Below are 23,078 nucleotides of genomic sequence, written 5' to 3'. Positions count from 1 at the left end.
CTGACACACTGCATAAACAATATCATGATCTCAAAGCATAGATGCCTAGAATCTGACACACTGCATAAACAATATCATAAATCTAGGCAATGGAAAGCCATAAAGCACTTGTTTAAAACAATAAATAGTTCTGACTTCTACTGATCTTCCTTTCCTGCAGCTCGTAAGTGTATAGACAGTTTTTTTTTTCTATACATCTACTTGTTGCAAATCTCCAACCCATTTCTTTCAGATCACTTGTTGCTGGATACATATTTCCAAAATCGATTTTTCCCTTGTGCCAAAAAGTACCAGGGCCAAGTACAGAGCCAAATGATATGGATACAGCATACATTTCAGGCAAGCTTGAATGGCACACATTAAACGAGTACTAACATTCCAGATGGCTGTAAACTGATTCCTTCAGTCATTTAATGGAGAAAAGCAATGATTGTCCATCATTGTTGAGGGGTATGGCCTTCAAAAACCAGGACAAAACTTCCAGAACCCTCTTATAAAAACAAGTCTTGTGCTGTGAAAAACATCCTTTTTTACTGCAATGTCTTCACATATTGGTCAAGGGCAGCATTAAAAAGCTCACACCTGGCAATAATCAAAACAATAGTTCATCAACTGCTGTGTCAGATATAACCCATAATAATGCTGACATGCAGACATGAAAAGTGAAGATGAGCTGTCATTGGTTCATGAAAAAGTTTTCCAGGATAAAGGCCAACTGACCTGAATGGCTGACCAGGTACATAGAGAGGGTTCTTTATGACATACTCAACATAAATATTACTGTAAATATGCCTTAAAGCTTCACGAAGATCACCAATTCTGGGATCTGTAACCAGCACTATCTGTAGCAGAATGATTGCATCATACCTCTCTGTTTCATAAACTAAAAGTATATACATGCATGCTCCAATTCAAGTTTGATACCTTGATTCCTGATGGTGTTTCTAGAAGACTCAACTTGTATGTGTTTGTAGCAAACGCATGAAATGAGCATCCTTGACCAGGAAGTTGTGGTACTCCCAGATTTCCTTTCTCATTACTGTGACACAAGCCATTCAAAGAAAGTGTTGTGTAAGAAAATAGGAAGAGCTTGAATAAGATTCTATTAGTCTAGTACACTGCCCTAAGCTTATAATCGAATTACTCTTCTTTAGGTAAATACAACAGTTCTATAAGTCAACAGAAGCCCTCATTGTGAGGGAACTTCCAACTTTAAGATCCAAACCAGAGGATACAAAAATTTACCTAGGAGTTAATCAATATTTCTCACTCTATGATATCATGAAGGGATTGCCTCAGTGGTCCTTCAAAAGCACAGGGCTCACTAACATTGGCCTTTTATAAGACACTAAAATCACATGCACACAGAAATATCAGGCAGTCTTCGTTTATTTATCACACAAGCTGTCTGAATCACCTCACAAAAGCTCACTGAGAGTAATGGAAATGTATACATGGGTGCTATAGGTAAGCATGTTACCCTCATTTCACCTGTTCTTCATAACATGAAAAGAGAAGTAATTCATGTTGTGTAAAAAGTTCACTACGCTATTCATGGTGCTACCCATTTTAAATTATCATAGCTACCTCCAACATTTGCAGATATTCTTCCGATAGAGATTTATTTATCTCCAATGCCTGGCACATCTTCTTTTTATCTGTTTTGAAAACAGTGGGACCAGAGCATTATGTTATGCCCATAGTTACCAGCATATTTGTGACATCAAGTTTCTATTGCAACATATGGAAGCACATACTCTTTGTGCAGGGTGATTTCATACGTTTAGTACGACACGTTCAGCATGTGAATATGTACGGTATCAAACGAAAATTTTAAGAGTAAAATACACTGTTTCGTATATTCATTAAAAGAATACATATAAAATTATGTATAAAATAAGCCTACACACATCTAAAATGTGCAACTTAAAGATAGATCATGGAAAGTACAAAGTTTCATGAATTAGAGTTCAGAAAACAATTGCAAGAATATATAAGAGTTGAAACTAGAGTCGTGTAACATATTCTCTTGAATACTCCAAAAAGAACAAAAGGGCATTTGCCATGGCACACATGCTATTACTCTGCTCATAAAAGGACTCCAAATGACAAGATACGAAATGACTCCTGACTCATGAGGATGGCTCAGCATTAGGCTCAGATACATTGGAAGGTGGAGAGCCGCCCTCACCAAAAGAGGCCTCAGACAGCTCACCAAAGCACCATCACTGGTGACATTCCCATCATCATCATACTCACGCTCTCTAATTGAAGAAGCCCAAGTATTGTGGAGAAGAATGAGGAGAGGGAGAGGAAGAACGATTTGGGAAAGGAAGAGGGAGAGGGTGTGATAAGTATGGATGAAACTTGAAATTAAGAGAGAGGGAGAGGGGGAGAAAGGGAGGAAGAGGGAGAGGGAGAGGGAGAGAGATGGGGAGAGAAGAGGAAGAGAAGGTGAGGGAAAGGCAAAGGAGGAGGGAGAGGGGGAGGGAGAGGGAGAAAAAGATTAGGATGATGAAGCTTGAATGGAGGCTTGAGCTCAACAAAAGGAGATCGAAGAAGATAGAGATGTTGGGAATAAAGGGTCCTCGTGCCTTTTATATGTGCTCGGGTATGAACACACCCTTAGCACACTTGTACTTTCATATATATATATATCTATCTAAAAACCTAAAGAGGTACACTCGTCATTGTACCCACAAGTCGTGCTCACTCTACTCTACTCTGCACACACACACACACACACACACACTGAGTCTGTGCTGCTATCAAGCACTGTATGTCTCGATCCTCGCACCACTGAGTTCAACAAACTGGTATCAGAGCACAGGTGTTAAATACTCCATTAGTTGTGCAGGAGTCAGACGGCAAAGTCGGAGTTACAGGTTGGGCTATAGGCATCACGGGCGATAGGACTGACAAAGTCTAAGTCGACGGACTGTTGGACAGCATGCGACAGGTTGTGGATAGGCGACAGTCGCTGCAGGCATCACGCCAATCGGATGGAGCAGGTGACGGCAATTGACGAGACGATGGGACTAGCGGGCGACGTCACTGCTGCGCTGACGAACGGGACAGGAGCCACACGACGGGTTGAAGACGCCAGCGCAACCACACTTGACCTGACAGGTCAACATCAGATGAGACCAATGTGGTAGCTGACACGCGGCGGACTGACGGGCAACGAGCGTTGACGATAGATACGGACAGGCGCCAAACATGACGTTTTTTTTTTCTCGTCATTTTTCTGTCAAATTCTTGGAATTTTTCCTTCTCCCCTTTCCAAGCATTCGCATGCATAAGCACAATTTCCATTGTTTGTGCAATCTTGGCCAGGAAATTTGGAGCTTTTCCCAGATTTAGAGATTGTGATGCAGGACAAGACAACTTATCTCAAAAATTGCAAGAATCTGTGAATTTTACCTCCGACGTTTGGGGTTTTTCATGTATATGCAAAATTGGACTGAAATTTACCCAATTTCTCGACATTGATGCACATTGGACCCCGTGCAATTTGGGGCTTTTGTTGTTTGGGAAAAATTTGTGCACCATTTGGTCATTTTATGTACATGCGCGTTTAATTCCATGCAATTTGGACACCTAGCACTTGGAAAAATTTGGGGGTTTTACTGAAATTGCTCTATTTTGGCAAAATGGGCATGTCCTATGCATATCAGAGAAAGTGCAATTGTATGGTTGATGCTTTGAGCACAAAAATTTTGGGGCTTTTGACCGTGCATGTCAAATTTTATGCCCATGGGTACATGTACAACAAATATTACAGCTAAAATTTGGAACTTCTCATGTAATGTGATGTATTTGCCCTTGGAACAGCTGTAATCAATTGTGGAGAGCTGTAGCACATGGTTTGGTGCTTCTGAAAATTTACTTACAGATCTGAAATTTCTGCTTCCACGTGGTCATTTATTGCTGGTTGGTACTTGTTTGTACCTTGGTCACTTGTGTGACAATTTGGGCCTGCATTTGCTGAATTTTTTGGTCACATTTGGGCTGAAAATCATGGCTCGCAGCAGTGGCAGCAATAATTTCATGCACATTAAGAAGCTAGAGAGCACATAACTTTGCAGTTTGGCAAAAATAGTGCTACAATATCCTGTTGCAGAAGAAGCAAGCAAAACCGATTAAGACCAAAGGTGCAAAGCCAGCACACATGGAACAGGAAGATTGGGATGAGTTAAATGAGCTTGCACGCTCAACCATCGAGCTATCGATTTCTGATGCCTTGCTGTTTAACATTGAAGGTTTGGATTCTGCATATGCTATTTGGACTCGACTAGAAGAACTGTATGCACAAAAGAGTGTCGCAAGCAAAGTGTATTGGCTGAAAAAGCTTATGGATTTGCGTATGAAAGGGGGTACAACAACGTCTACTCACTTGAGTGAGTTTAACTCCATTTTCAGTCAGCTGGTTGCCTTGAAGTTCTTGATTGATGAAGAATTTAAGGCTACATTCTTGCTTTGCACTCTGCCAGAGAGTTGGGATACATTCAGGACTGCTATGAGCAATTCTAATGCGATTCTTTTGTATGCTGATGTAGAGAGTGCTCTACTCATGGAAGAAATGAATCGGCAAAACAAAGCATCTATTAAGTCTTCCAATGCTTTACATACTAGGGGGCAGATCATAGCAAAAAGGCAAATCTGATAGCAAGGGACATAGTAAATCACGTGGCAAGGATGTTGAATGCCATCATTGTGGCGAAACGTGACTGCTACAAATGGAAGAAAGAGAAAGGAAAGGGTAAGAAGACAGATGATAGCAAGAAAAAAAGAGAGCCAACCTAAGAAGAGCAGTGTCAAAATTGAAGAGGTGAATGTAGTCACTCATGACAGTGACAGTGGGAGTGACGTACTCTTGGTTTCTTCACACTTTAGTATGCATGTTTTACTTGCAAATACGGATGATGACATGCATACTTGGATTCTCGATTCAGGTGCTTCCTTTCATGCCACCCCTCATCGTGAGTGGTTCTCTGACTATACACGGGGTCGACATGGTGTTGTCCATCTTGGGGACAACTATGCATGTGACATTGCAGGTATTGGCAATGTGCAGCTGCACTTTCAACATGGCTCTGTCTTCACACTTCAACATGTACGGCATGTACCTCAGCTCAAGAAGAGCTTGATTAGCATACAGGGCAGCTAGATGATGATTTCATACCACCTTTGGTGATGGGAAATGGAAGATCTGTAAGGGATCTAGAGTGATTGCCAGATGCTGTAAAAGTGATACCTTGTATCCTCTCTATGTATCTAGTGTGAGTGATCATGTTGTTGCTGTGATCGAGCAGCCAAGTGTTTCTTTGTGGCATGGCCGGCTGGGACACAAGTCAAATCGGAATGAAAGTTATTTCTTGTTTGGGTTACTTGCCTTGTCTTCATTATGCTGATTTTGAGCATTATGATCATTGTGTTTATGGTAAACATGCATAGACGTCTCATAAGAAGTGTCTTTCGCTGAAATCTTATCCTCTAGAGTTAGTACATTTTGACGTATGTCAGATGCCAGGGTTATCTTTAGGGGGAAAGAAATATTTTGTTACCTTTGTCGATGATGCTACACGGAAGGTATGGGTTTACCCTATTCGTAGCAAGGATGAAGTGCTTGACAAGTTAAAAAAATTCTTGGCATTGGCTGAAAATCAGACTGATAAGACACTTAAGTATCTTCGCTCTGACAATGGTAGGGAATATGTGTCCAAGGCCTTTCAGGCATTTTGTGACAGCAAAGGGATAAAGAGGGAGCTCAGTGCCCCTCATAGTCCACCCCAAAATGGAGTTGCAGAGCGTATGAATCGGACCATACAGGATAAGGTCCGTACGATGCTGTCTCATGCTGCATTACCCCATGGTTTTTGGGCAAAGGCTGTTATGACAGCCGTACACTTAATTAATCAGTCACCAAACAGGTCTTTGGGGAGGGCAATTCCCCAAGAAGTATGGTCACGCAAGTCACCTTCGTATGCACACTTGAAAGTGTTTGGCTGCGAAGCATTTGTGCACATTCGTAAAGAAAAACGCAACAAACTTGAGCCAAAGTCCTGTAAATGCATTTTCCTAGGATATGGTGACGAGGGTGAAATGGGGTATAGACTATGGGATCCCGAGAAAAGGAACGTAGTACGCAGTAATGATGTTATCTCCCGGGAAGATTGCATGCATAAACAGCCCGAAAATACTGAGGAGATACATAGGGTTGTATTCCGGAGAGAAATACCTTTTGGACAGCAAAATGTGCCCGCTGTACAGCAGCAAATACCTGCTGCAAATGAACCTACAAATGCAAAAAATTATGCTGGAAATGATCAGCCAGTTATTGCCCATGATAATGAGCCACTACATGTGCAGGAACAACCAGGACAGCAGGCTGTTAATGCTGATTTGCAGGCTGAAATGCTAGGACAGCATGCTGAAAATGCTCAACAGCCAGCAAACAATGATCATTGAGTTAGGAGATCATCTAGGGCTACTAGAAAACCTGATAGATTTATTCCAGGTGCAAACAATGTGGCTGATTATGTCATGTTGACAGCTTGTGATGAACCGTCTTACTTCAAGGAAGCAATGGACAGACAGGACAACAAGAAATGGTATAAAGCCTTGTTGTCAGAGATGGAATCTCTTGAAAAAAATGGCACTTGGGACTTGGTGCAGTTGCTTTCAGCCCACCACTATCTTCTCCCCATTTGATCTACTCACATTTTCCTTCCAAAATCTTGGTTTACACTTCACTTCCGCTCACATTACCCTAGGGATTGGATCTTCTATCTCAACTCCTAGCACTTTCTCATTCCCCATCCCACCATCTATCTGCCCTCCATTCACTTCACCTCTTGGTGCATTGTTAGGGGGAATGCCACCCCAAATATCTGACCGACATATTAAATGGGCAGCTTTCATTCAAAGTTTTCATCCCCTTATACAATATTAACCAGGAAAAGAGAATGTTGTAGCCGACGCTTTAAGTACAAGACCAACAATTCATAATATTTCTGTCATATCATTTGATTCCCTTAACCCTATGAAATATACTTATCATCAGGATCTTACTTTTCATGCTGATTGGAATAAATTAGTTGCAAATAATTGGATTCCTATTGATTCACTGTCTTACAATAATGGATCCATGTAGTTTTTGTTCTAAAAAACAAGGGATGCTGTCCTGTAAGGGTATGTTGTAGGAAATCAGCCATAACTTTGTGTAAGAAACTACGAATGGGACAAGTGAGGTGTTGTTATGGAGCCCATGAGATGTACTTTCAGCTCATGTGGGTGAGGGGGGGCTGAAAATAGGTCAGGACCAAAACTGTTGCAAAATAGAGGGCTCTCTAGAAGTTACTAATGTGCTATCCAAGAGCAAATGGGTTTACAAGATAAAGGTCACTTCTGGTTCCTCACCAAAGTACAAAGCAAGATTGGTTGCGAAGGGGTACAAGCAGGAACATGGAGTTGACTTTGATGAGATCTTCTCTCTTGCAATCAAGATGACTACATTAAGAACCATTTTGGGCTTGGTTGCAGCTGAAGATATGGAGCTAATACAAATGGATGTAAAGACTGCATTTTTACAAGGTGATCTGCATGAAGACATATATATGCAACAGCCTGAAGGGTTTGTGGCAAAAGGGAAAGAGAAGATGGTATGTAAATTCAAAAGGAGCTTGCATGGGCTGAAACAAGCACCAAGAGAATGGTATCATAAGTTTGATACATTTATGCAGTCTCAAGGTTTCCATAGAAGTCAAATGGATCACTGTTTGTACACCAAGAAGGTAACAAATGACAGCCTGATTATCTTGGTTTTGTATGTTGATGACATACTGATTGCTGGCAGGGATACTCATGCCTTGGACTCACTGAAGCAAAGTCTTCATGGCAGCTTTGACATAAAGAATCTTGGTGATGCAAATAACATTCTTGGCATGCAAATACTTAAAAGATAGTTCAAAAGGATTACTCTATCTATCTCAACAAGAGCATACCTCCAAGGTTTTGCATCGTTTCAATATGGAGGGGGGGAAAATTTTTGGGGTTCCATTGCCTCCATATGTGAAACTCAGTGCAGAGGACAGCCCTACATCTGATGATGAGACGGCTGAAATGGCCAAGATACCATATGCTTCAACTGTTGGCAGTTTGATGTATGCTATGATTGCTACACGTCCTGACATTGCCTTTGCAGTGGGAGTGGTTAGCAGATACATGGCAAACCCTAGTAAAAAGCATCGGGAAGTAGTGAAAGGTATTATGAGATACCTCAAAGGCACAAAGAAGTTATGCATCTACTTTGGAAAGCAGAAGGTATATGTTTTTGGCTTTATGGATGCAGACTATGCTAGTCATGCGGATTGCAGAAAGTCCACTTCTGGATATGTGTTTACCTTCACGGGAGGAGCAGTCTCTTAGATCTCCAGGCTACAAAAGTGTGTTGCATTGTCTACTACAAAGGCAAAGTATGTGGCTGTCACTAAGGCATGCAAAGCGGATTTATGGCTTTCACGTCTAGTGGGAAAGCTTGGCATTACAGAGTTACCTGTTCTCCATTGTGATAGTCAGAGTGATATCATGCTAGCACGGAATCCTGTCTTTCATGCAAAGACGAAGCATATACAAGTGAAGTACCACTTCATTAGAGATATACTTGACAGCAAGAGCATTGAGCTTGTCAAAGTGCATACAGATGATAATCCTGCAAACCTTCTCACGAAGGGTCTTCCAGCAGAGCGGTTTGCTCATTGCCAACAGGATAAGAGTTGGATAGATATATGTATTTCAGCTTTGTGCATACCTAGACTTAGCTAATTCTTTTCTCCTCTTAAGGCACATTGCCTTTAGGTGGAAGGTTGTTGGGAATAAAGGGCCCTCGTGCCTTTTATATGTGCTTGGGTGTGAACACACACTTAGAACACTTGTACTTTCATATATATATATATATATATATCTATCTAAAAACCTAAAGGGGTACACTTATCACTGTACCCACAAGTTGTGCTCACTCTACTCTCTACTCTGCACTCTCTGTCTCTCTGCTACTAGCAAGCACTGCGTGTCTCAATCCTCGTGCCACTGAGCTCAACAAGAGACTAATTTGTGTGATGTGATTATAAGGGCTAAGGTGAGCGGGAAGAAATGAGGGAGAAGTGTGAAAGAGTAGATGAGGTTTGAAAGAAGAGACAACTTACAGTACAGTACTATACAATACGAAACGTAGTGTATGTGAACGGAATGCAACCCTATCTTTGTGAATATATTCCTGAAGCAATATGACAATGTCACTTGTCAAGATTCTATCAAAGCATGATGCAAATGCATCTAATCAGACCCTACATGAGAATTGCTGCTGCCTTGCCCAGATGCAAAACAACTATACAAGGGAATAGTACTGCGGCTGGCACCGGGAACTCCTCATGCAAGGATGCTACTATGTAGTCCTTGCTCCCCTCCGGTATGTTCCTCCAATGATCCAGGACGTTGTGCCGAAAAACTTGTTGGCACAACTCCCTCATGCGAGCCATCACCCTCCTCCCCTCATCATTCATGATGATGGCTCCTGACCTACTATCCACTAGGTATCCATAACCCCTAGGAGTCTGCCTAAGATGGGCCCTCTCCCATCTCCGTCCACGCTCCTGGGCATATCCAGGAGACCCATGTACATCCGGTGTACCGATGGGGGTATCCTCTCTCGGAGTGCCACTCAAAGGGGTGCCACCAAAGGGGGTGCCACCAAAAGGAGTGCCACCAAAAGGCGTGCCATCTGCCGACGGCTGCGCAAAAGCCGGAGTAACTGGAGTAGACGTCTCCACAGGTGTGACAAATCCTGGGCTGCTTCCTCTCCTCTTCTTTGGCATTCAATTCCTCCATCATTTGCTCGATGTTGGCAGTTTTCGACTCCAATTTTCCATGTTACATCATCAAGAGGAGCTTATACTCTCTTTGCATTTGCACTAATTCCTGATTCTCATCCTCCAACCGCTGCTTGTAGCTCTCCTTCATGTCCTCCTTGGCCTTTAATTCCTGTTTGAGATCAAAGATCTCTTGTTGCTGCATGGCTATTGTGCGGGTCTTTTCAAGCTGAAAAGCAGCCATCGACTCCTTTTCCGCCACCAACTCAATCGTAACCATCTTCTTACATTCTCGCTAAAAAGTCAAAGATCTAGGATTTGGGGGTACACTTTGTGCCAATCACACCTCACAACTGATCGACAAAATAGTGGCACTTGTGCCTAAGCCTAAGGATAGGTAAGCTCATTAGTTGTTCAATGATGGTGACATGGAACTTGACTGGTTGCAAGAGAGGACTAGCCAAACCTTCTGTACAGAAATTTGATGCAAAAAGATTGAGGTGTAATTAGTGGTGATTCCTTTTGGATTAACCGATGCACCAGCCACCTTCAATCGAATGGTGGAGCGCATCTTTGGAGATCATTGAAAATATATGATGTTCTTGTGTTTAACAAGAATAAAGAGGACATTGTTAGCACTTGGAGATCGTTCTCCAACTACTTGGACAAAATGAAACTTGTGATAAATGGTAAAAAGAGAATGTTTCAAGCATAAAATAAATTATCTTAGGCATGCCATCTCTTGGACGAGATTCAAATGGATCTTGAAAAGATCAAGGTAAATCAAGAATGGCTTGATCTTCATAATGGACATAAGGTGCATTTTTCTTAGATCATGCTCCTATTGTCACCACTTCATTAACGTTTTCCACATATAGCTTCTTCTCTTCATGATCTTAACACTTACAAAGAAGACAAGCTCCTTCCAATGGAGGAAGAGAGAGAAGACAACCTTTCATGAAGCTAAAACTTGTTGACATTTCTTGTATTCATAATGTTCATCTCCTAGTTGTGAGCTCCATCAAAGTCCAACGGAGACAAAGAAGCTCTAACAACCATCAATGCATTTGCATTTCAGTTTCAACTTTTGTCAATCTGTTTGTAGTTGCATTCATACCTATCAGGCTGAGTGCATTTCGGTTTTGACATATGGCAGGCTGAATGAAAAAACTTATGACAAATGACAAACCAACAACATTTATTGGATACTAGCTAGTATTTCTTCCATTAATGATTATGGATAGTTGGTTGACCAATTTATCCAGTTTCCAACTTATAACTGCGAGAGTGCGCAACGAAAGAGAAACATGAACACACACACACAGAGAGAGAGAGAGAGAGAGAGAGAGAGAGGAAGCAAACGATGAAGAAAGAATACTGCACTGACTGAAGAAGAATGTTGATAGAATGGAGATGAACTTATTAGTCCCCCTATAAGCAACCCAAAGCATCAATAAGGGCACTAGATCAAGTTGATGACGATGGTAGCACCAAGCACGTAGTATCAGATTGTGCACCTGCAAACAGAAGACTAAAGACTAAAGAGTATGTGTGTCTACCAAGTGGGGGGTGTGGCTATGAATAGCTAGAAGACCAAAAAAACTAGTCGACCTACTGTCAAAAGATGATGTACCAACGAGACAATAGGGTTTGCAGGGAGGAACATGGAGTGAACTCGGCAAACATGGAGAAGAGAAGAGAAGAGAGAAGAAACTCTGATGAATGGAATGATGAAGTTCCGAATCATGGAGTGAATGTGATACAAGGAAACAAGGGTGCCGTAGCACAAGGAAGGTGATGATGACAGTCATGAACCACGAACTGCAATGTCCTCCTGAAGGGGTGTGAGGGTAGTGGATAGGCTGGAGAGAAGAGGTGACAGACTAAATGAATCAGCCGTAAGGAATGAATGAAAGAGTGGCCTATAAATAAGCACAATCAGTCTAGGATGACGTCCCTTTTTGGGGCTGCAAACCCTAAACGCAAAACGCAGAAATGCAAAAACGCAAACTGTGGGTGAAGGGTGAAGGGTTTCTCAACACCCCCTCTCATACCCAAAAAGGGGAACAAGAGAAGAATGAGGTGGAGATGCAATGCTACATGCTAAAGAATGCTCATGCAGCAGGTGCCACTTGGACAGTGTCCCTCGTGGGAACATTGTTCACCTGCCCAAGCGCCCTAGTACAAAGATGATGAAAACATGCAATGCATAGGAGGAATGTCAGACTTTGCGTGGTGCCGAGAACCATAAGGATATGTTCGTACTCGATCTCGGGAGGTGGCTCTACGCTGACCAAGGGACGAAGGCAAGAAGAAGAGGAGGAAGAAGATGTAGAGGATCCTGAAGATCCAAGATTTCCACCGAAAAGGGAACCTGCAGTAAAGACCAATAGACAGAGTGAACTGGAGAACCCGAAACACAACCTCCGGAGAGAAGCCACTAGCTCTGTGCATCCATGTTGGAAGGAATACGAAGGCCTCGTCACCAAGTCGTGACTGAACCTCCGAGGTCCTAATCTAGGTGATACTTGAAGATCCTAGGTATCAGTAGAAGAGATGATTGGTCGAAGACAGCCACCCCAAAAAAGTAAAGGATGGGTGAAGAACTTCATGTGGAGTAGGTTTCCCCTCTGAGGTGGGAGGTGGAAGGGCCCCCGCTGAAGTCGAAGAAGAAGTAGATGCCCCCTTTGAGGGCAAAGAAATAACATCCCCCTTTGAAGTAGATAGGGAATCCAAAAGCTAATGGATCACGGACTCCGAAATGTCTGATGACGAAGAAAGTGCCGCCGTCGGGCCGAAGAAGGTATCTGGGGTGCCGAAGAGCTCCCAGAGGTAGCCTCTCGAACCTGAGTAGTCGAGGGTGGGGAAGGGTGGGGCTCAGAATGAGCAAGAGATGGGCAACAGTCGCTGTCTCTTAGTGGAGCAGATTGGGTAGCCGAAGAAGAGGAAGAAATCGAGCAGCCACTGTCTCTCGAAGAAGCGGACTACTGAGGAGACGGTATCAAACAAGCATTGTCGCTCGATGGAGTGGACTGCAGAACCGCAGATCGTGGAAGCCACTGTACCTGAAAATAAGTGGGAGAAGACCGCCGCTGGCATTGCGACAATCTCCAGGGGGTCGTAACGCTAATCGATCCTCCATGTGCTCGAAAGGACTTAGTGCACATTGGATGCGTCTTAGTGCCTTGAGCATAGTACTCTGATAGCCGATGCAGAACGATCTCTGTGGCCCAGAAAGGAGAGGTGGCACAAGGAGTGCCTGGTGGAAGACGCATATACTCCGGAGGGGTGGGGAGCAAAGGTCGAAGTCGACAGTCTTCGGTGGGATGACCGTTCGTGCCGCAGTAGGAACACCCAATAGACTAATCATCTATTGGTAAAGAAGCCATGGATACCAGTGTGCCTTGCTGAAGAAGGAAGAGGTCAGCCACCATGAACCACGAACCACAATGTCCGCCTCAAGGGGTGTGAGGGCAATGTGAAGCACGAACCGCAATGTCTGCCTCAACGGATGGGAGGCAGTGGAAGGGCTGAAAGTGAGCTGCCAGTGGAAGGAGGATGTGACCAGTAGTAAGAGGTTGCAACCAGTAGAAAAACGTAGGTGAGAGAGAGACTAAAAACGCAGGCAACAGGTGAGAGAAAGACTAAAAACGCAGGTAGGACAGCCTGCAGGAGAGAGAAAGACTGAAAACGCAGGAAAAAACAGCAGCAGCAGTCATTATGTTGAAATCAGCTCCAAACAGTGTGTGATAGGCTGGAAACAGGCGCCAGACTGTTGTAGACAGCAATGGCCAGCTTGGACCGCGATGTCCTCCGTGTTTGGGGTGTGGGCAACAAGCTGAAATACCTGAAATCTGCAAAAACGAGATTGTTTTCTGAACGGAGAGTGATCAGTAACAGTCGTTCTGCTATAGACAGCTGCAAACTGCGGATGGAAGGTTGAAAACAGGCGCCAGACTATAGATAACAGCAAGGGACAGCCAAGACTGCGATGTCCTCTGCGAAAGGGGTGTGGGCAGCAAGCTGAAAACACCTGAAACCTGCAAAAAAGAGATTTTGATGCAGCCGAAGAAGAAGGGAAGTGGATGCCGAACCCGCCACTGGTCTTTGCCTTCACTAGAGTGGAGGATCTTTGCTGCTAGGTGAGCAAATCTAGCTCTAATACCATGTCAAAAGATGACGTACTAGCGAGACAGTAGGGTTTGCGGGGAGGAACATGGAGTGAACTCGGCAAACATGGAGAAGAGAAGAGAAGAGAGAAGAAACTCTGATGAATGGAATGATGAAGTTCCGAATCATAGAGTGAATGTGATACAAGGGAACAAGGGTGTCGTAGCACAAGGAAGATAATGATGACAACCATGAACCATAAACCACGAACCGCAATGTCCTCCTGAAGGGGTGTGAGGGTAGTGGAGAGGCTAGAGAGAAGAGGTGACGGACTGAATGAATCAGCCGTAAGGAATGAATGAAAGAGTGGCCTATAAATAGGCACAGTCAGTCTAGGATGGCGCCCCTTTTTGGGGCTGCAACCCTAAACGCAAAACGCAGAAATGCAAAAACGCAAACTGTGGGTGAAGGGTTTCTCAACACCTGCACCTATAGAGGCCATAAATGTTGGCCAACCAGCAATAAATGTTGGTCACTCCGAAAAATAACAAGAAAAAAAATAGGGGAGGCCCCAGAAAAATCCAAAATGACAATGACAATGTCTAGTAGGTGTAGATAGATTATGGAAAGCAAAAACTAGCTTAGGAATTCATACAAGAAGCCGAGAACTGAAAAAAATGCACCTAAACTGTCAAAGCTCCTATGCCACCGTCAAAATCTAACAGGAGCTCACAACTAAGAGATGACAAACTAATATAACTAACATAGGCAAGATAACACCCCCTCTCAAACCCTAGGAGTGTCTGAAGGCCCAATAACCTCATGTGATGAAGCATAGAAGCCTTGGGTAAAGGCTTCATGAAGAGATCTATTGTGTTGTCCGTAGTGGGACAATAGGCCACTGCTAACTCAAAATCCACAATCCGCTCTTGAACATACTGATATTGAACTTTGATATGCTTCGTGCAAGCATGAAACACACCGTTTTTTGCCACAGCTACAACACTCTGGTTGTCCACACGTAGCTCTGTAGGTCTAGGTTGAAGAAAGCCAATCTCTGTCAACATGTGGCAATGCCAAACCACCTCCATAGCTGTAGAACATAATGCATGATACTCTTCCTCTGTAGAAGAAAGGGCCACAATAGGTTGTTGCTTGCTACTCCACAAGATAGCTTTCCATCCAAGGGAGAAGGTGTAACCTATAGTAGACCATCTCGTATCCACATCACTTGCCCAGTCAAGATCACTCCAACCAAAGAGAGTAACTTTCTCTCGATACGTAATTCCGTAGGATTGAGTCCCTTGTAAATAACGAAGAACATGCAGAACCAACTCCCAAGTTTGATTACACTCAATAGAATCGAGCTTCTCCTGCATGGCATGGCACCAAATATCCTATGCAAGATGCTCCTCCTCTGGCGACTGAGCATCCCTACAAGACTCTTGACAGCCCTTCATTGTAGTGTTGTAGCCCACCAAAATAAGCTTCCTAGACTTCAAGTCAAGCTTCATCTTCCTATTCTTCTTGTCTGCATGGACAATTGCATCATATCCAAAGATGTAGAAGTGAGACACAAAGGGCTTTCGACAAAAGAAAGTCTCATAAGGAGTCATGTCCTATAACGCAGAAGTTGGGGGGCGGTTGCAAATATGAACCGCAGTAGCCACCGCCTCACCCCAAATATATGAGGAAGACCCCGATGCTCCAACATCGATCAAGCTATCTCTAGCATGGTCTGATTCACATGCTCCACCACACCATTCTCCAAAGGTGTGTTCAGATGGGTACACTCCACCTACATGCCATGATCCTTGCAAAATTGAGAAAAAAGATTAGAAATAAACTCTCCACCATGATCTACTCGTAATCACAAACTTTGGAAATAGTCTATCTCCACAAATACCTTCTACTCGCAAAAATGAGAGTACGCCTTGCTCTTGTAGTCCAAAAAATAAGGCCACACATAACGACTAAAGTCATCTATAATCAACATTAAATACTCCGCCTTTCCAAGGGAGGCCATGCCCATAGGTTCGCAAAGGTCAGTGTAAACCAACTCAAGTGGGATAGAAGCCCTCCAAATAGCAATATGTGGATGTGGCTGCCTAAACTGCTTGCCCCTTAAACAGCTACAGCACAAAGTGTGAATAGGAGGGAATCAATAAGTCCCTCCACCGTTTTCTTCCGAGAAGCCCATCGAATAGCATCAAAGTTGAGACTGTTGAGCTAAAGTATGCATTACTTACTGATTAGCCTCTTAAACAACCCCAAAACACACTAAAAAATACTATTTTAGAGTAAAATCCTAAAACAGGGAGCTGTTCAACAGAGTTCAATGGAAACCCTAATTTTTGGGGCACCCTTCCACATCTATAAATAGACAAGCTGCCCCCATTCAGATTTATTCTGTCTGTGCAGGTTTCTCACTCCACGTGCAGATTTCAGCCGTCAGCTTCCTCCCACGTGGCTATCCAGCCCTCGAGACTGTTGCCACTCCATCCGTGTTTGCTCCTACTACTGGCGCCTTCATCCGTGCTGACATCAACTACTGGCGACATCATCATCTGCTGCGATCTAATCATCCAATCATCGCCAGCCACATCAGACATTGTTTCAACCTACTGTTTACAGCAAATTGTGCGCAATTTCCAGCCTCCGATCGCGGTGGTACACTACTGCGTTTACCAATTTCCAGCCTCCAAGCTGCTGCGTTTTGGTGACCAGCCTGTTGCCATTCACTATTCAGCACTCCTACACTCCGACTAGTGGTCACAAACTTGGGATCCGTCTCCGGTGGATGTCACACTCCGACATTGCTATGCCCTTGAGCACACTGTACACTCTTACATTCATTTATAGCATTCATTCACTTCAGAGTTGTGTTCTCTCTCTCCCTTCTTCTGTTTGTGTTTGAGTTTCTGTATTTGAGTTTTTGAGTTTTGTGTTCAGGGTTTGAGTTTTGCCCTTTGTGTCTGTGTCTGTCTCTTTGTGTTTCTGTCATGGTCGTCCACTCTATGTGTCCTCAGTGCAAACCCTAGCAGTTTTCTTCACAAAGATGACCATAACATGCACCTCAAAGCAGCCTAAGCTCGTATAGGAAGACCTTGTAGCTAAGGCTGTGAGCATGTAAAGCTCACTCTCTTCAGATCATGTCCAAAGAACGGCACCTAAAGACTCATTCTCCACTGTCACTGCATCCTATATAAAGACCATGCAGGTACAAGTCGTGCAAGACCATGAACAGACAAGAGGTTAAAACCTAAATCCGATACATAGGGAACTTTGGCCGAAGAAGACTGTCTGTCTAGCAATAAAGGAATAGTCCCCACTCCTTAAATGGGAACGGTAGAGTTGTTGCCAATGGTGACTATGCCCCCTTTGGCACTTGGGTCCTGAAGCCAATCTTGTCTATATAGGTGATGTGAAAAGAGGACCCACAGTCAACGAGCCAAGGCTTCTCTTGGGCGGAAGAAGCCTTGGCTTCTCTTGGGCGGAAGAAGCCAATCTTGTCTATATAGGTGATGTGAAAAGAGGACCCACAGTCAACGAGCCAAGGCTTCTCTTGGGCGGAAGAAGCAAGAGTTATATCCTTCTCGGCAAATACATCCACAAAGACAAACTCTATCATCGCAAAGGCAGCCTTCATATCCTTTGAATCCTTCCTAGCTTCCACTTTTTATTCCCAATAGGCTCACTATCCCATAGCTGCAGCCTACTCATTCCATAATGTGTTACTCTACTGGCCATCATCACCCCCCCTATGTTAAGCTAAAACGTGCTTTGCAACTGATTAGCATATTTAAACAGCCCCAAAACACGATTAATTAATGAAAAATGCAAAATTGGTGCACAGTTCAATAGAGTTTCAATAATCCCCCAAAACCCTAATTTATGGGGCACCTTCAACATCTATAAATAGATAAGCTGCCCACCATTCAATCTCATTCTTTTAGTGCAGATTTCAGCCATCAGTTTTCACCCACGTGGCAATCTACCCTTCGTGTCCTGTCATTCCTCCATCAGCCCTTGCAGTGCCTAGTGCCTTCCTCCCTAGCTGTCACCCACTGTCTAGCGCCCTTCTCCTTGCCGCATTTGGAATCTTCTGCAATCGCAAGCACTTGGTCTGCCTCCTCAAGCTTGCATTTGGACACTCCTCCACCAGGTGACAATTGGCAGTGATCTCCGCACCTTTTGGCAACCTTCTATTGCTTGCGTTTGACCTTCACCCTACCCGGCAATAGTTGGTGACCTTCATCCTCCTAGCGGCTCTCTTAGTACTGCATTTGCAGCTTCCTGCTACCACCATCATCATCAAGCATCATCCTCTACAGTCACCTTAGCTCCCAAACACTCTAATGATCAGCCTTTGGTGTTTCTCACACTCCACACTCTGACTAAAGACTTGGGATCTGTCTCGAGTGAACATCACTCTCTAACACCACATTGCTCTAGCCTTGGGCATTCTATACACTCTTACATTCATTTGCAACATTCATTCACTGCAGAGTTTCTTCTCTATGTTTTTGTCTCTGTGTTTGAGTTTTGAGTTTTTGCGTTTCGTGTTTTGTGCTTTGCACTTAGGGTTTGAGTTTTGCTTCTCTCTAATTGAGTCTTTGTGTTTCAGTCTTGGTCGTACAAGTGCGAACCCTAGCATATCTTCACATGGTATCAGAGTCGGTGCTCTTCTAAAGAGTATCCTACAGTGATTGAGGAGACTAGTCTTTGAACGAGACTCACACACAACTCAATTTTGACTCATAATGTCTCAGGCACCTTCTTCTAAGGATCCTAGAATACCCTATTAGGTTTCTTAATCATTGGAGGCTCTGAGAAGGAATTATGGTCTTGAGGAGGAGGTAGGAGGAGGTAGACACACCTTCATCTTTACTGTCTTCTTTTTCTCGTTTTGGCTACCTTATAGATGAAGATTTTGAGTACTTGCACATCACGTACAATTTGGTTCACACTCCTCCAATGAGTCCTACTACTCGGTCTGGACTGATTGGTAAGACTAGCCACCTCTCTAATCTTGGAGGAACCACGACTTTCAGCGCATCTTGTGATCCATCTCCTTTATCTCCAATCGGCCTTATGTCAAGTTTGTATAACCCTTTTGAGTTGTATGAGCCAAAACCCTCTCTTGTTTCTTCTTTGGTTGTGCAAGATCCAAATGATTTTCAGTATGTTAACTTTAATAGAGGAACCACGACTTTCAGCGCATCTTGCGATCCATCTCCTTTATCTCAAACAGGCCTTATGTCAAGTTTGTATGACCCTTTTGAGTCCTATGAGCCAAAACCCTCTCTTGTTTTTTCTTTTGTTGTGCAGGATCCAAATGATTTTCAGTATGTTAACTTTAATAGAGGAGGCTCTCAAAGCAAGTATTCTTTATCAAGTATATATTTACCATCTATCTCATTTAAGCAAGTAAACCATACTTCTGAACTCCCTCCCATCCCGCCACTATCTTCTCCACATTCTTATCTACTCACATCTTCATTCCAAAATCCCACTTCCACTCAAAGCGCACTAGAGATTGGATCTTCCATCTCTGCTCCTAACACTTTCTCTTTCTCCATCCCACCATCTACCTACCCTCCATTCACTCCACCTCTTAAAGTATTGTTAGGGAAAATCCCACCCTTTAACATTGTACCTTCCACCTACCCCCACTTTACCACATCCTTCCATTTTGGTACGGCTGTGATGGGAATCCCCCTCACTATCCCCTAACACTCACAATCCCCCACACGACCTTTCAAATGCAAGGATATCGATTCCTTTGCTTATCGACTATCATCACACCTCCCTTGAGTCACTCCTACACAAGGATTTCCATCCTTTACTTCTTGTGCCCCTATCCCTCCACCTTGTGCTCCACAAGCAATTACTAAGCCCATACCCAGTCCGCCCTTGCCCACATTTGGATTTGCTATACACATTGCTCGTATGCATGGTGGATACTCTGGGATTCCTTCCCAAGTGTACTCCGCTCCCCCACCCTATCCCCCCTATTCACCCTACCCCCATTGCACAACTTCTTCATCTCCTAGTACTACTACTCCTTTTGTTGTTGATCTAAAATGCGCTTTACAGCTAATTAGCATTTTTAAATAGCCCCAAAACATGCTTAATTAATGAAAAATGCAAATTTGGTAAGCAGTTCGAGAGAGTTTTAGTGGTCTCCCAAAATCCTAATTTTTTGGGGCCACCCTTTAACATCTAGACGCTACCCACCATTTAGCCTCGTCTTTTTTGTGCAGGTTTCTCACTCTACCATGCAGATTTCAACTATCAACCACCTACCATCTACTGTCCAACCATCACCAACTACAGCCCATCACTATCCAAGGTCTGTTTTCCACTATCACCTTGCTATTTGGAGGTCTCCAACTACTACGTTATCATAGCACCTGATCAACCTACGTTTTCAGCATCTAGTCCAAATAGTAGGCTACTGCCATCTCTCCCACCAAGCGACTGTTGTAGTACCTGCGTTTTTGTTGTCCAGCAAGCCGTCTACATCAGCAAATACCTCTCCTATTGTCACCTCTATTCCTTGGCACTCCGATGATCAACATTTGGTATTTCACGCACTTCGACACTTCGACTAGTGGGTACTGCACTTAGGATCTATCTCCAATGGACATCACTCTTTGATATTGCATTGCTCTACCCTTGGGCATTCTGTACACTCTTATATTCATTTACAGCATTCATTCACTTCAAAGTTTCTTCTCTCTATATTTAAGTTTTGAGTTTTTGCATTTTGCGTTTAGGATTTGAGTTTTGATACCATCTCTACTCACATCTTCTGGGTCACTATTACTTAATCAGCCACCACCCCTAAAATTAACTTTCCACCAAAAGAAAAAAAAAGTTTCAATGTGATTCCATCTGCCTTTGTAGGACTTGATAGACTACTAAGCAACCGACGTGCACCTTTGTCCGATACCCTATCCTCTCTAGAATGACTACTTAGACTCCCTTGGTAAGATAACCATCACCTCTGCAGTCTTGGCAGGCCACTAAGCAACCGACATGCAATATTGAGCCTGAGAGGGGGTGTTGAGCTAAAAGACGCTTTACAACTGATTAGCATCTTTAAATAGTCCCAAAGCACACTTCATTAATGAAAAACGTAAATTAAATGCATGGTTTGAGAAAGTTTTAGTGATCCCCCAAAACCCTAATTTTTGTGGCACCCTTTAACATCTATAAATAGACAAGCTATTCACCATTCAACCTTATTCTTTTAGTTTCAAATTTCAGCCATCAGCCTTCGCCCACATGGCGGTCAACTCTTTCGCAGCTACTGCCATTCCTCCATCAACCCTTGTAGTGCTCGGCACCTTTCTCCCTAGCTATCGCCCACTATGTAGTGCCCTTCTCCCTATTGCATTTGGACTCTTCTGCCATCGCCAGCACTCAATCTGCCTCCTCCAACTTGCATTCAGACACTCCTCCACCAAGGGACAGTTGATAGTGATCTCCCACACCTTTCAACGACCTTCTGTTGCTTGCATTTGACCTTCACCCTACCTGGAAGCAGCTGGTGACCTTCTTCATCCTCCTAGTGGCTCTTCTACTAATGCATTTGTAGCTTTCTGTTACCGCCCTCATCATCAAGCATCATCCTCTACAATCGCCTCAACTCCCAAACACTCTGGTGATCAACATTTAGTGTTTCCCACACTCTGCACTTTGACTAGTGGTCACAACACTTGAGATCCGTCTCTCGTGGATGTCATTCTCCGGCACTGCATTGCTCTACCCTTGGGCATTCTGAATACTCTCACATTCATTTACAGCATTCATTCACTTCGGAGTTTCTTCTCTCTGTGTTTGTCTCTATGTTTGAGTTTTGAGTTTTTGTGTTTTGTGTTTTGCATTTTGCCCTGTTCAGCTCAATACACGAAGCCTTGCTTGCAGGTTGTCAATCATAGTTCTGACAAGCCGAAAGACTCATTTACAATGATGGCACTTGGGAGATGCCCAAGGTGATATATAAAAGTGGCATCTGTGGCAACACTATCATCTACCACTGCTTCAGCAATTAAAGTGGTGCAAGGTCCCAGCTGATAGAATAACTTCACAGGTTGAATTCTTCACTCAACATGCCAAATCCTGATTGTCATTGATTTCTTTGGACCAAATCCATCGAAATGGTACACTGTAACAGGATGTTACAGCTAGAATCTACATAGGAATAATCCTGTTGCTACGGATCCGATATGTTGATCATCTTTTGATTTTCCAAAACCAAAGACATTAAAGTGGTATACTGTCGCACCATCACAAAATCTAGCTGTCAAAGAAGATTCATCTTGTGTGCGGATTCTCGGTGCCTTAGAATGCCCCTGTTTCCTACAAGAAAGTAATCCTATCCGTATAAATTATTTGACTTGACATGCCAAATCCTGATTGTAGTTTATTTCTTCTTGAGACGACGCAGAATTTGGAGCAGAATTCTTTCCTTTTGCTTTCCGGAAATCAATACTAAGAATGTAAGGGCAAACCTGGTAGGATCCATCTTGACAGTGAAAGATCGGAGGGAGAAGAGAAGACCAAACATGAGCTTTTGATCCTGCTGAGGGCTGAGCGTGGTGAGAGGCCGATACCAGACATGGTAGTGGAGGCAGGCTCCGTTTCGGTTGAAGATGTAGAGGCACCTCATACGAGGAGGTGCGATGGAAGCCATCTTCTCCCCCAAAATGAATCAATCAATCACTCTGTGTCTTTGCATCTCAGTCTTCTCCATCAGCCTTCATGTGGATGAATGGTGCAAGAAATTTGTTCTTCATGCCTGTACGCAGCCATGGTGTTTTAGATGGAAATTACCAATATGTTTTATACGTTATTGGTTTTCAAAAACAGAAAATATTTTTAATAGATAATAATAATTCCCAAGCTTGCACCACTCTTGGCAGCTGCAGTCTTGGCATCTTAAAAGTCTCTTCTGTATTTCTACTCTAAAATCATACCCAATAAAAGATAATTAAAATTTATTCTTAACGTACACTATTTTTTACTTTTAGATGCTTTTAAATAAAATTAAAATTATTTTTATATAAAAATAAATAAATAAAGTTGTTC

At 43.3% G+C, this 23,078-nt stretch overlaps 1 protein-coding gene across 1 annotated transcript; it reads right to left on the bottom strand.

Moving 5' to 3' along the window:
- Positions 1 to 201: 201 nt before the first annotated feature.
- LOC148021237 (SNARE-like superfamily protein) lies at positions 202 to 22,828 on the bottom strand. Its single transcript, XM_087699074.1, has 4 exons — positions 22,502 to 22,828; positions 925 to 1,039; positions 721 to 842; positions 202 to 582 (listed from the first exon to the last, which is right to left on the bottom strand). The coding sequence occupies exons 1-4, from the start codon at positions 22,681 to 22,683 to the stop codon at positions 531 to 533; spliced, it is 471 nt and encodes a 156-aa protein (XP_087555200.1). The 5' UTR covers positions 22,684 to 22,828; the 3' UTR covers positions 202 to 530.
- Between the last annotated feature and the right edge of the window lie 250 nt (positions 22,829 to 23,078).

This window comes from Lygodium microphyllum, chromosome 18 (assembly GCF_053477565.2).
Source record: "Lygodium microphyllum isolate KBCC chromosome 18, Lygodium_microphyllum_v1.1.10, whole genome shotgun sequence".
Lineage (NCBI taxonomy): Eukaryota > Viridiplantae > Streptophyta > Polypodiopsida > Schizaeales > Lygodiaceae > Lygodium > Lygodium microphyllum.
Note: the sequence above shows the minus strand (reverse complement) of the source record. Positions and strands in the feature narration are given on the sequence as shown.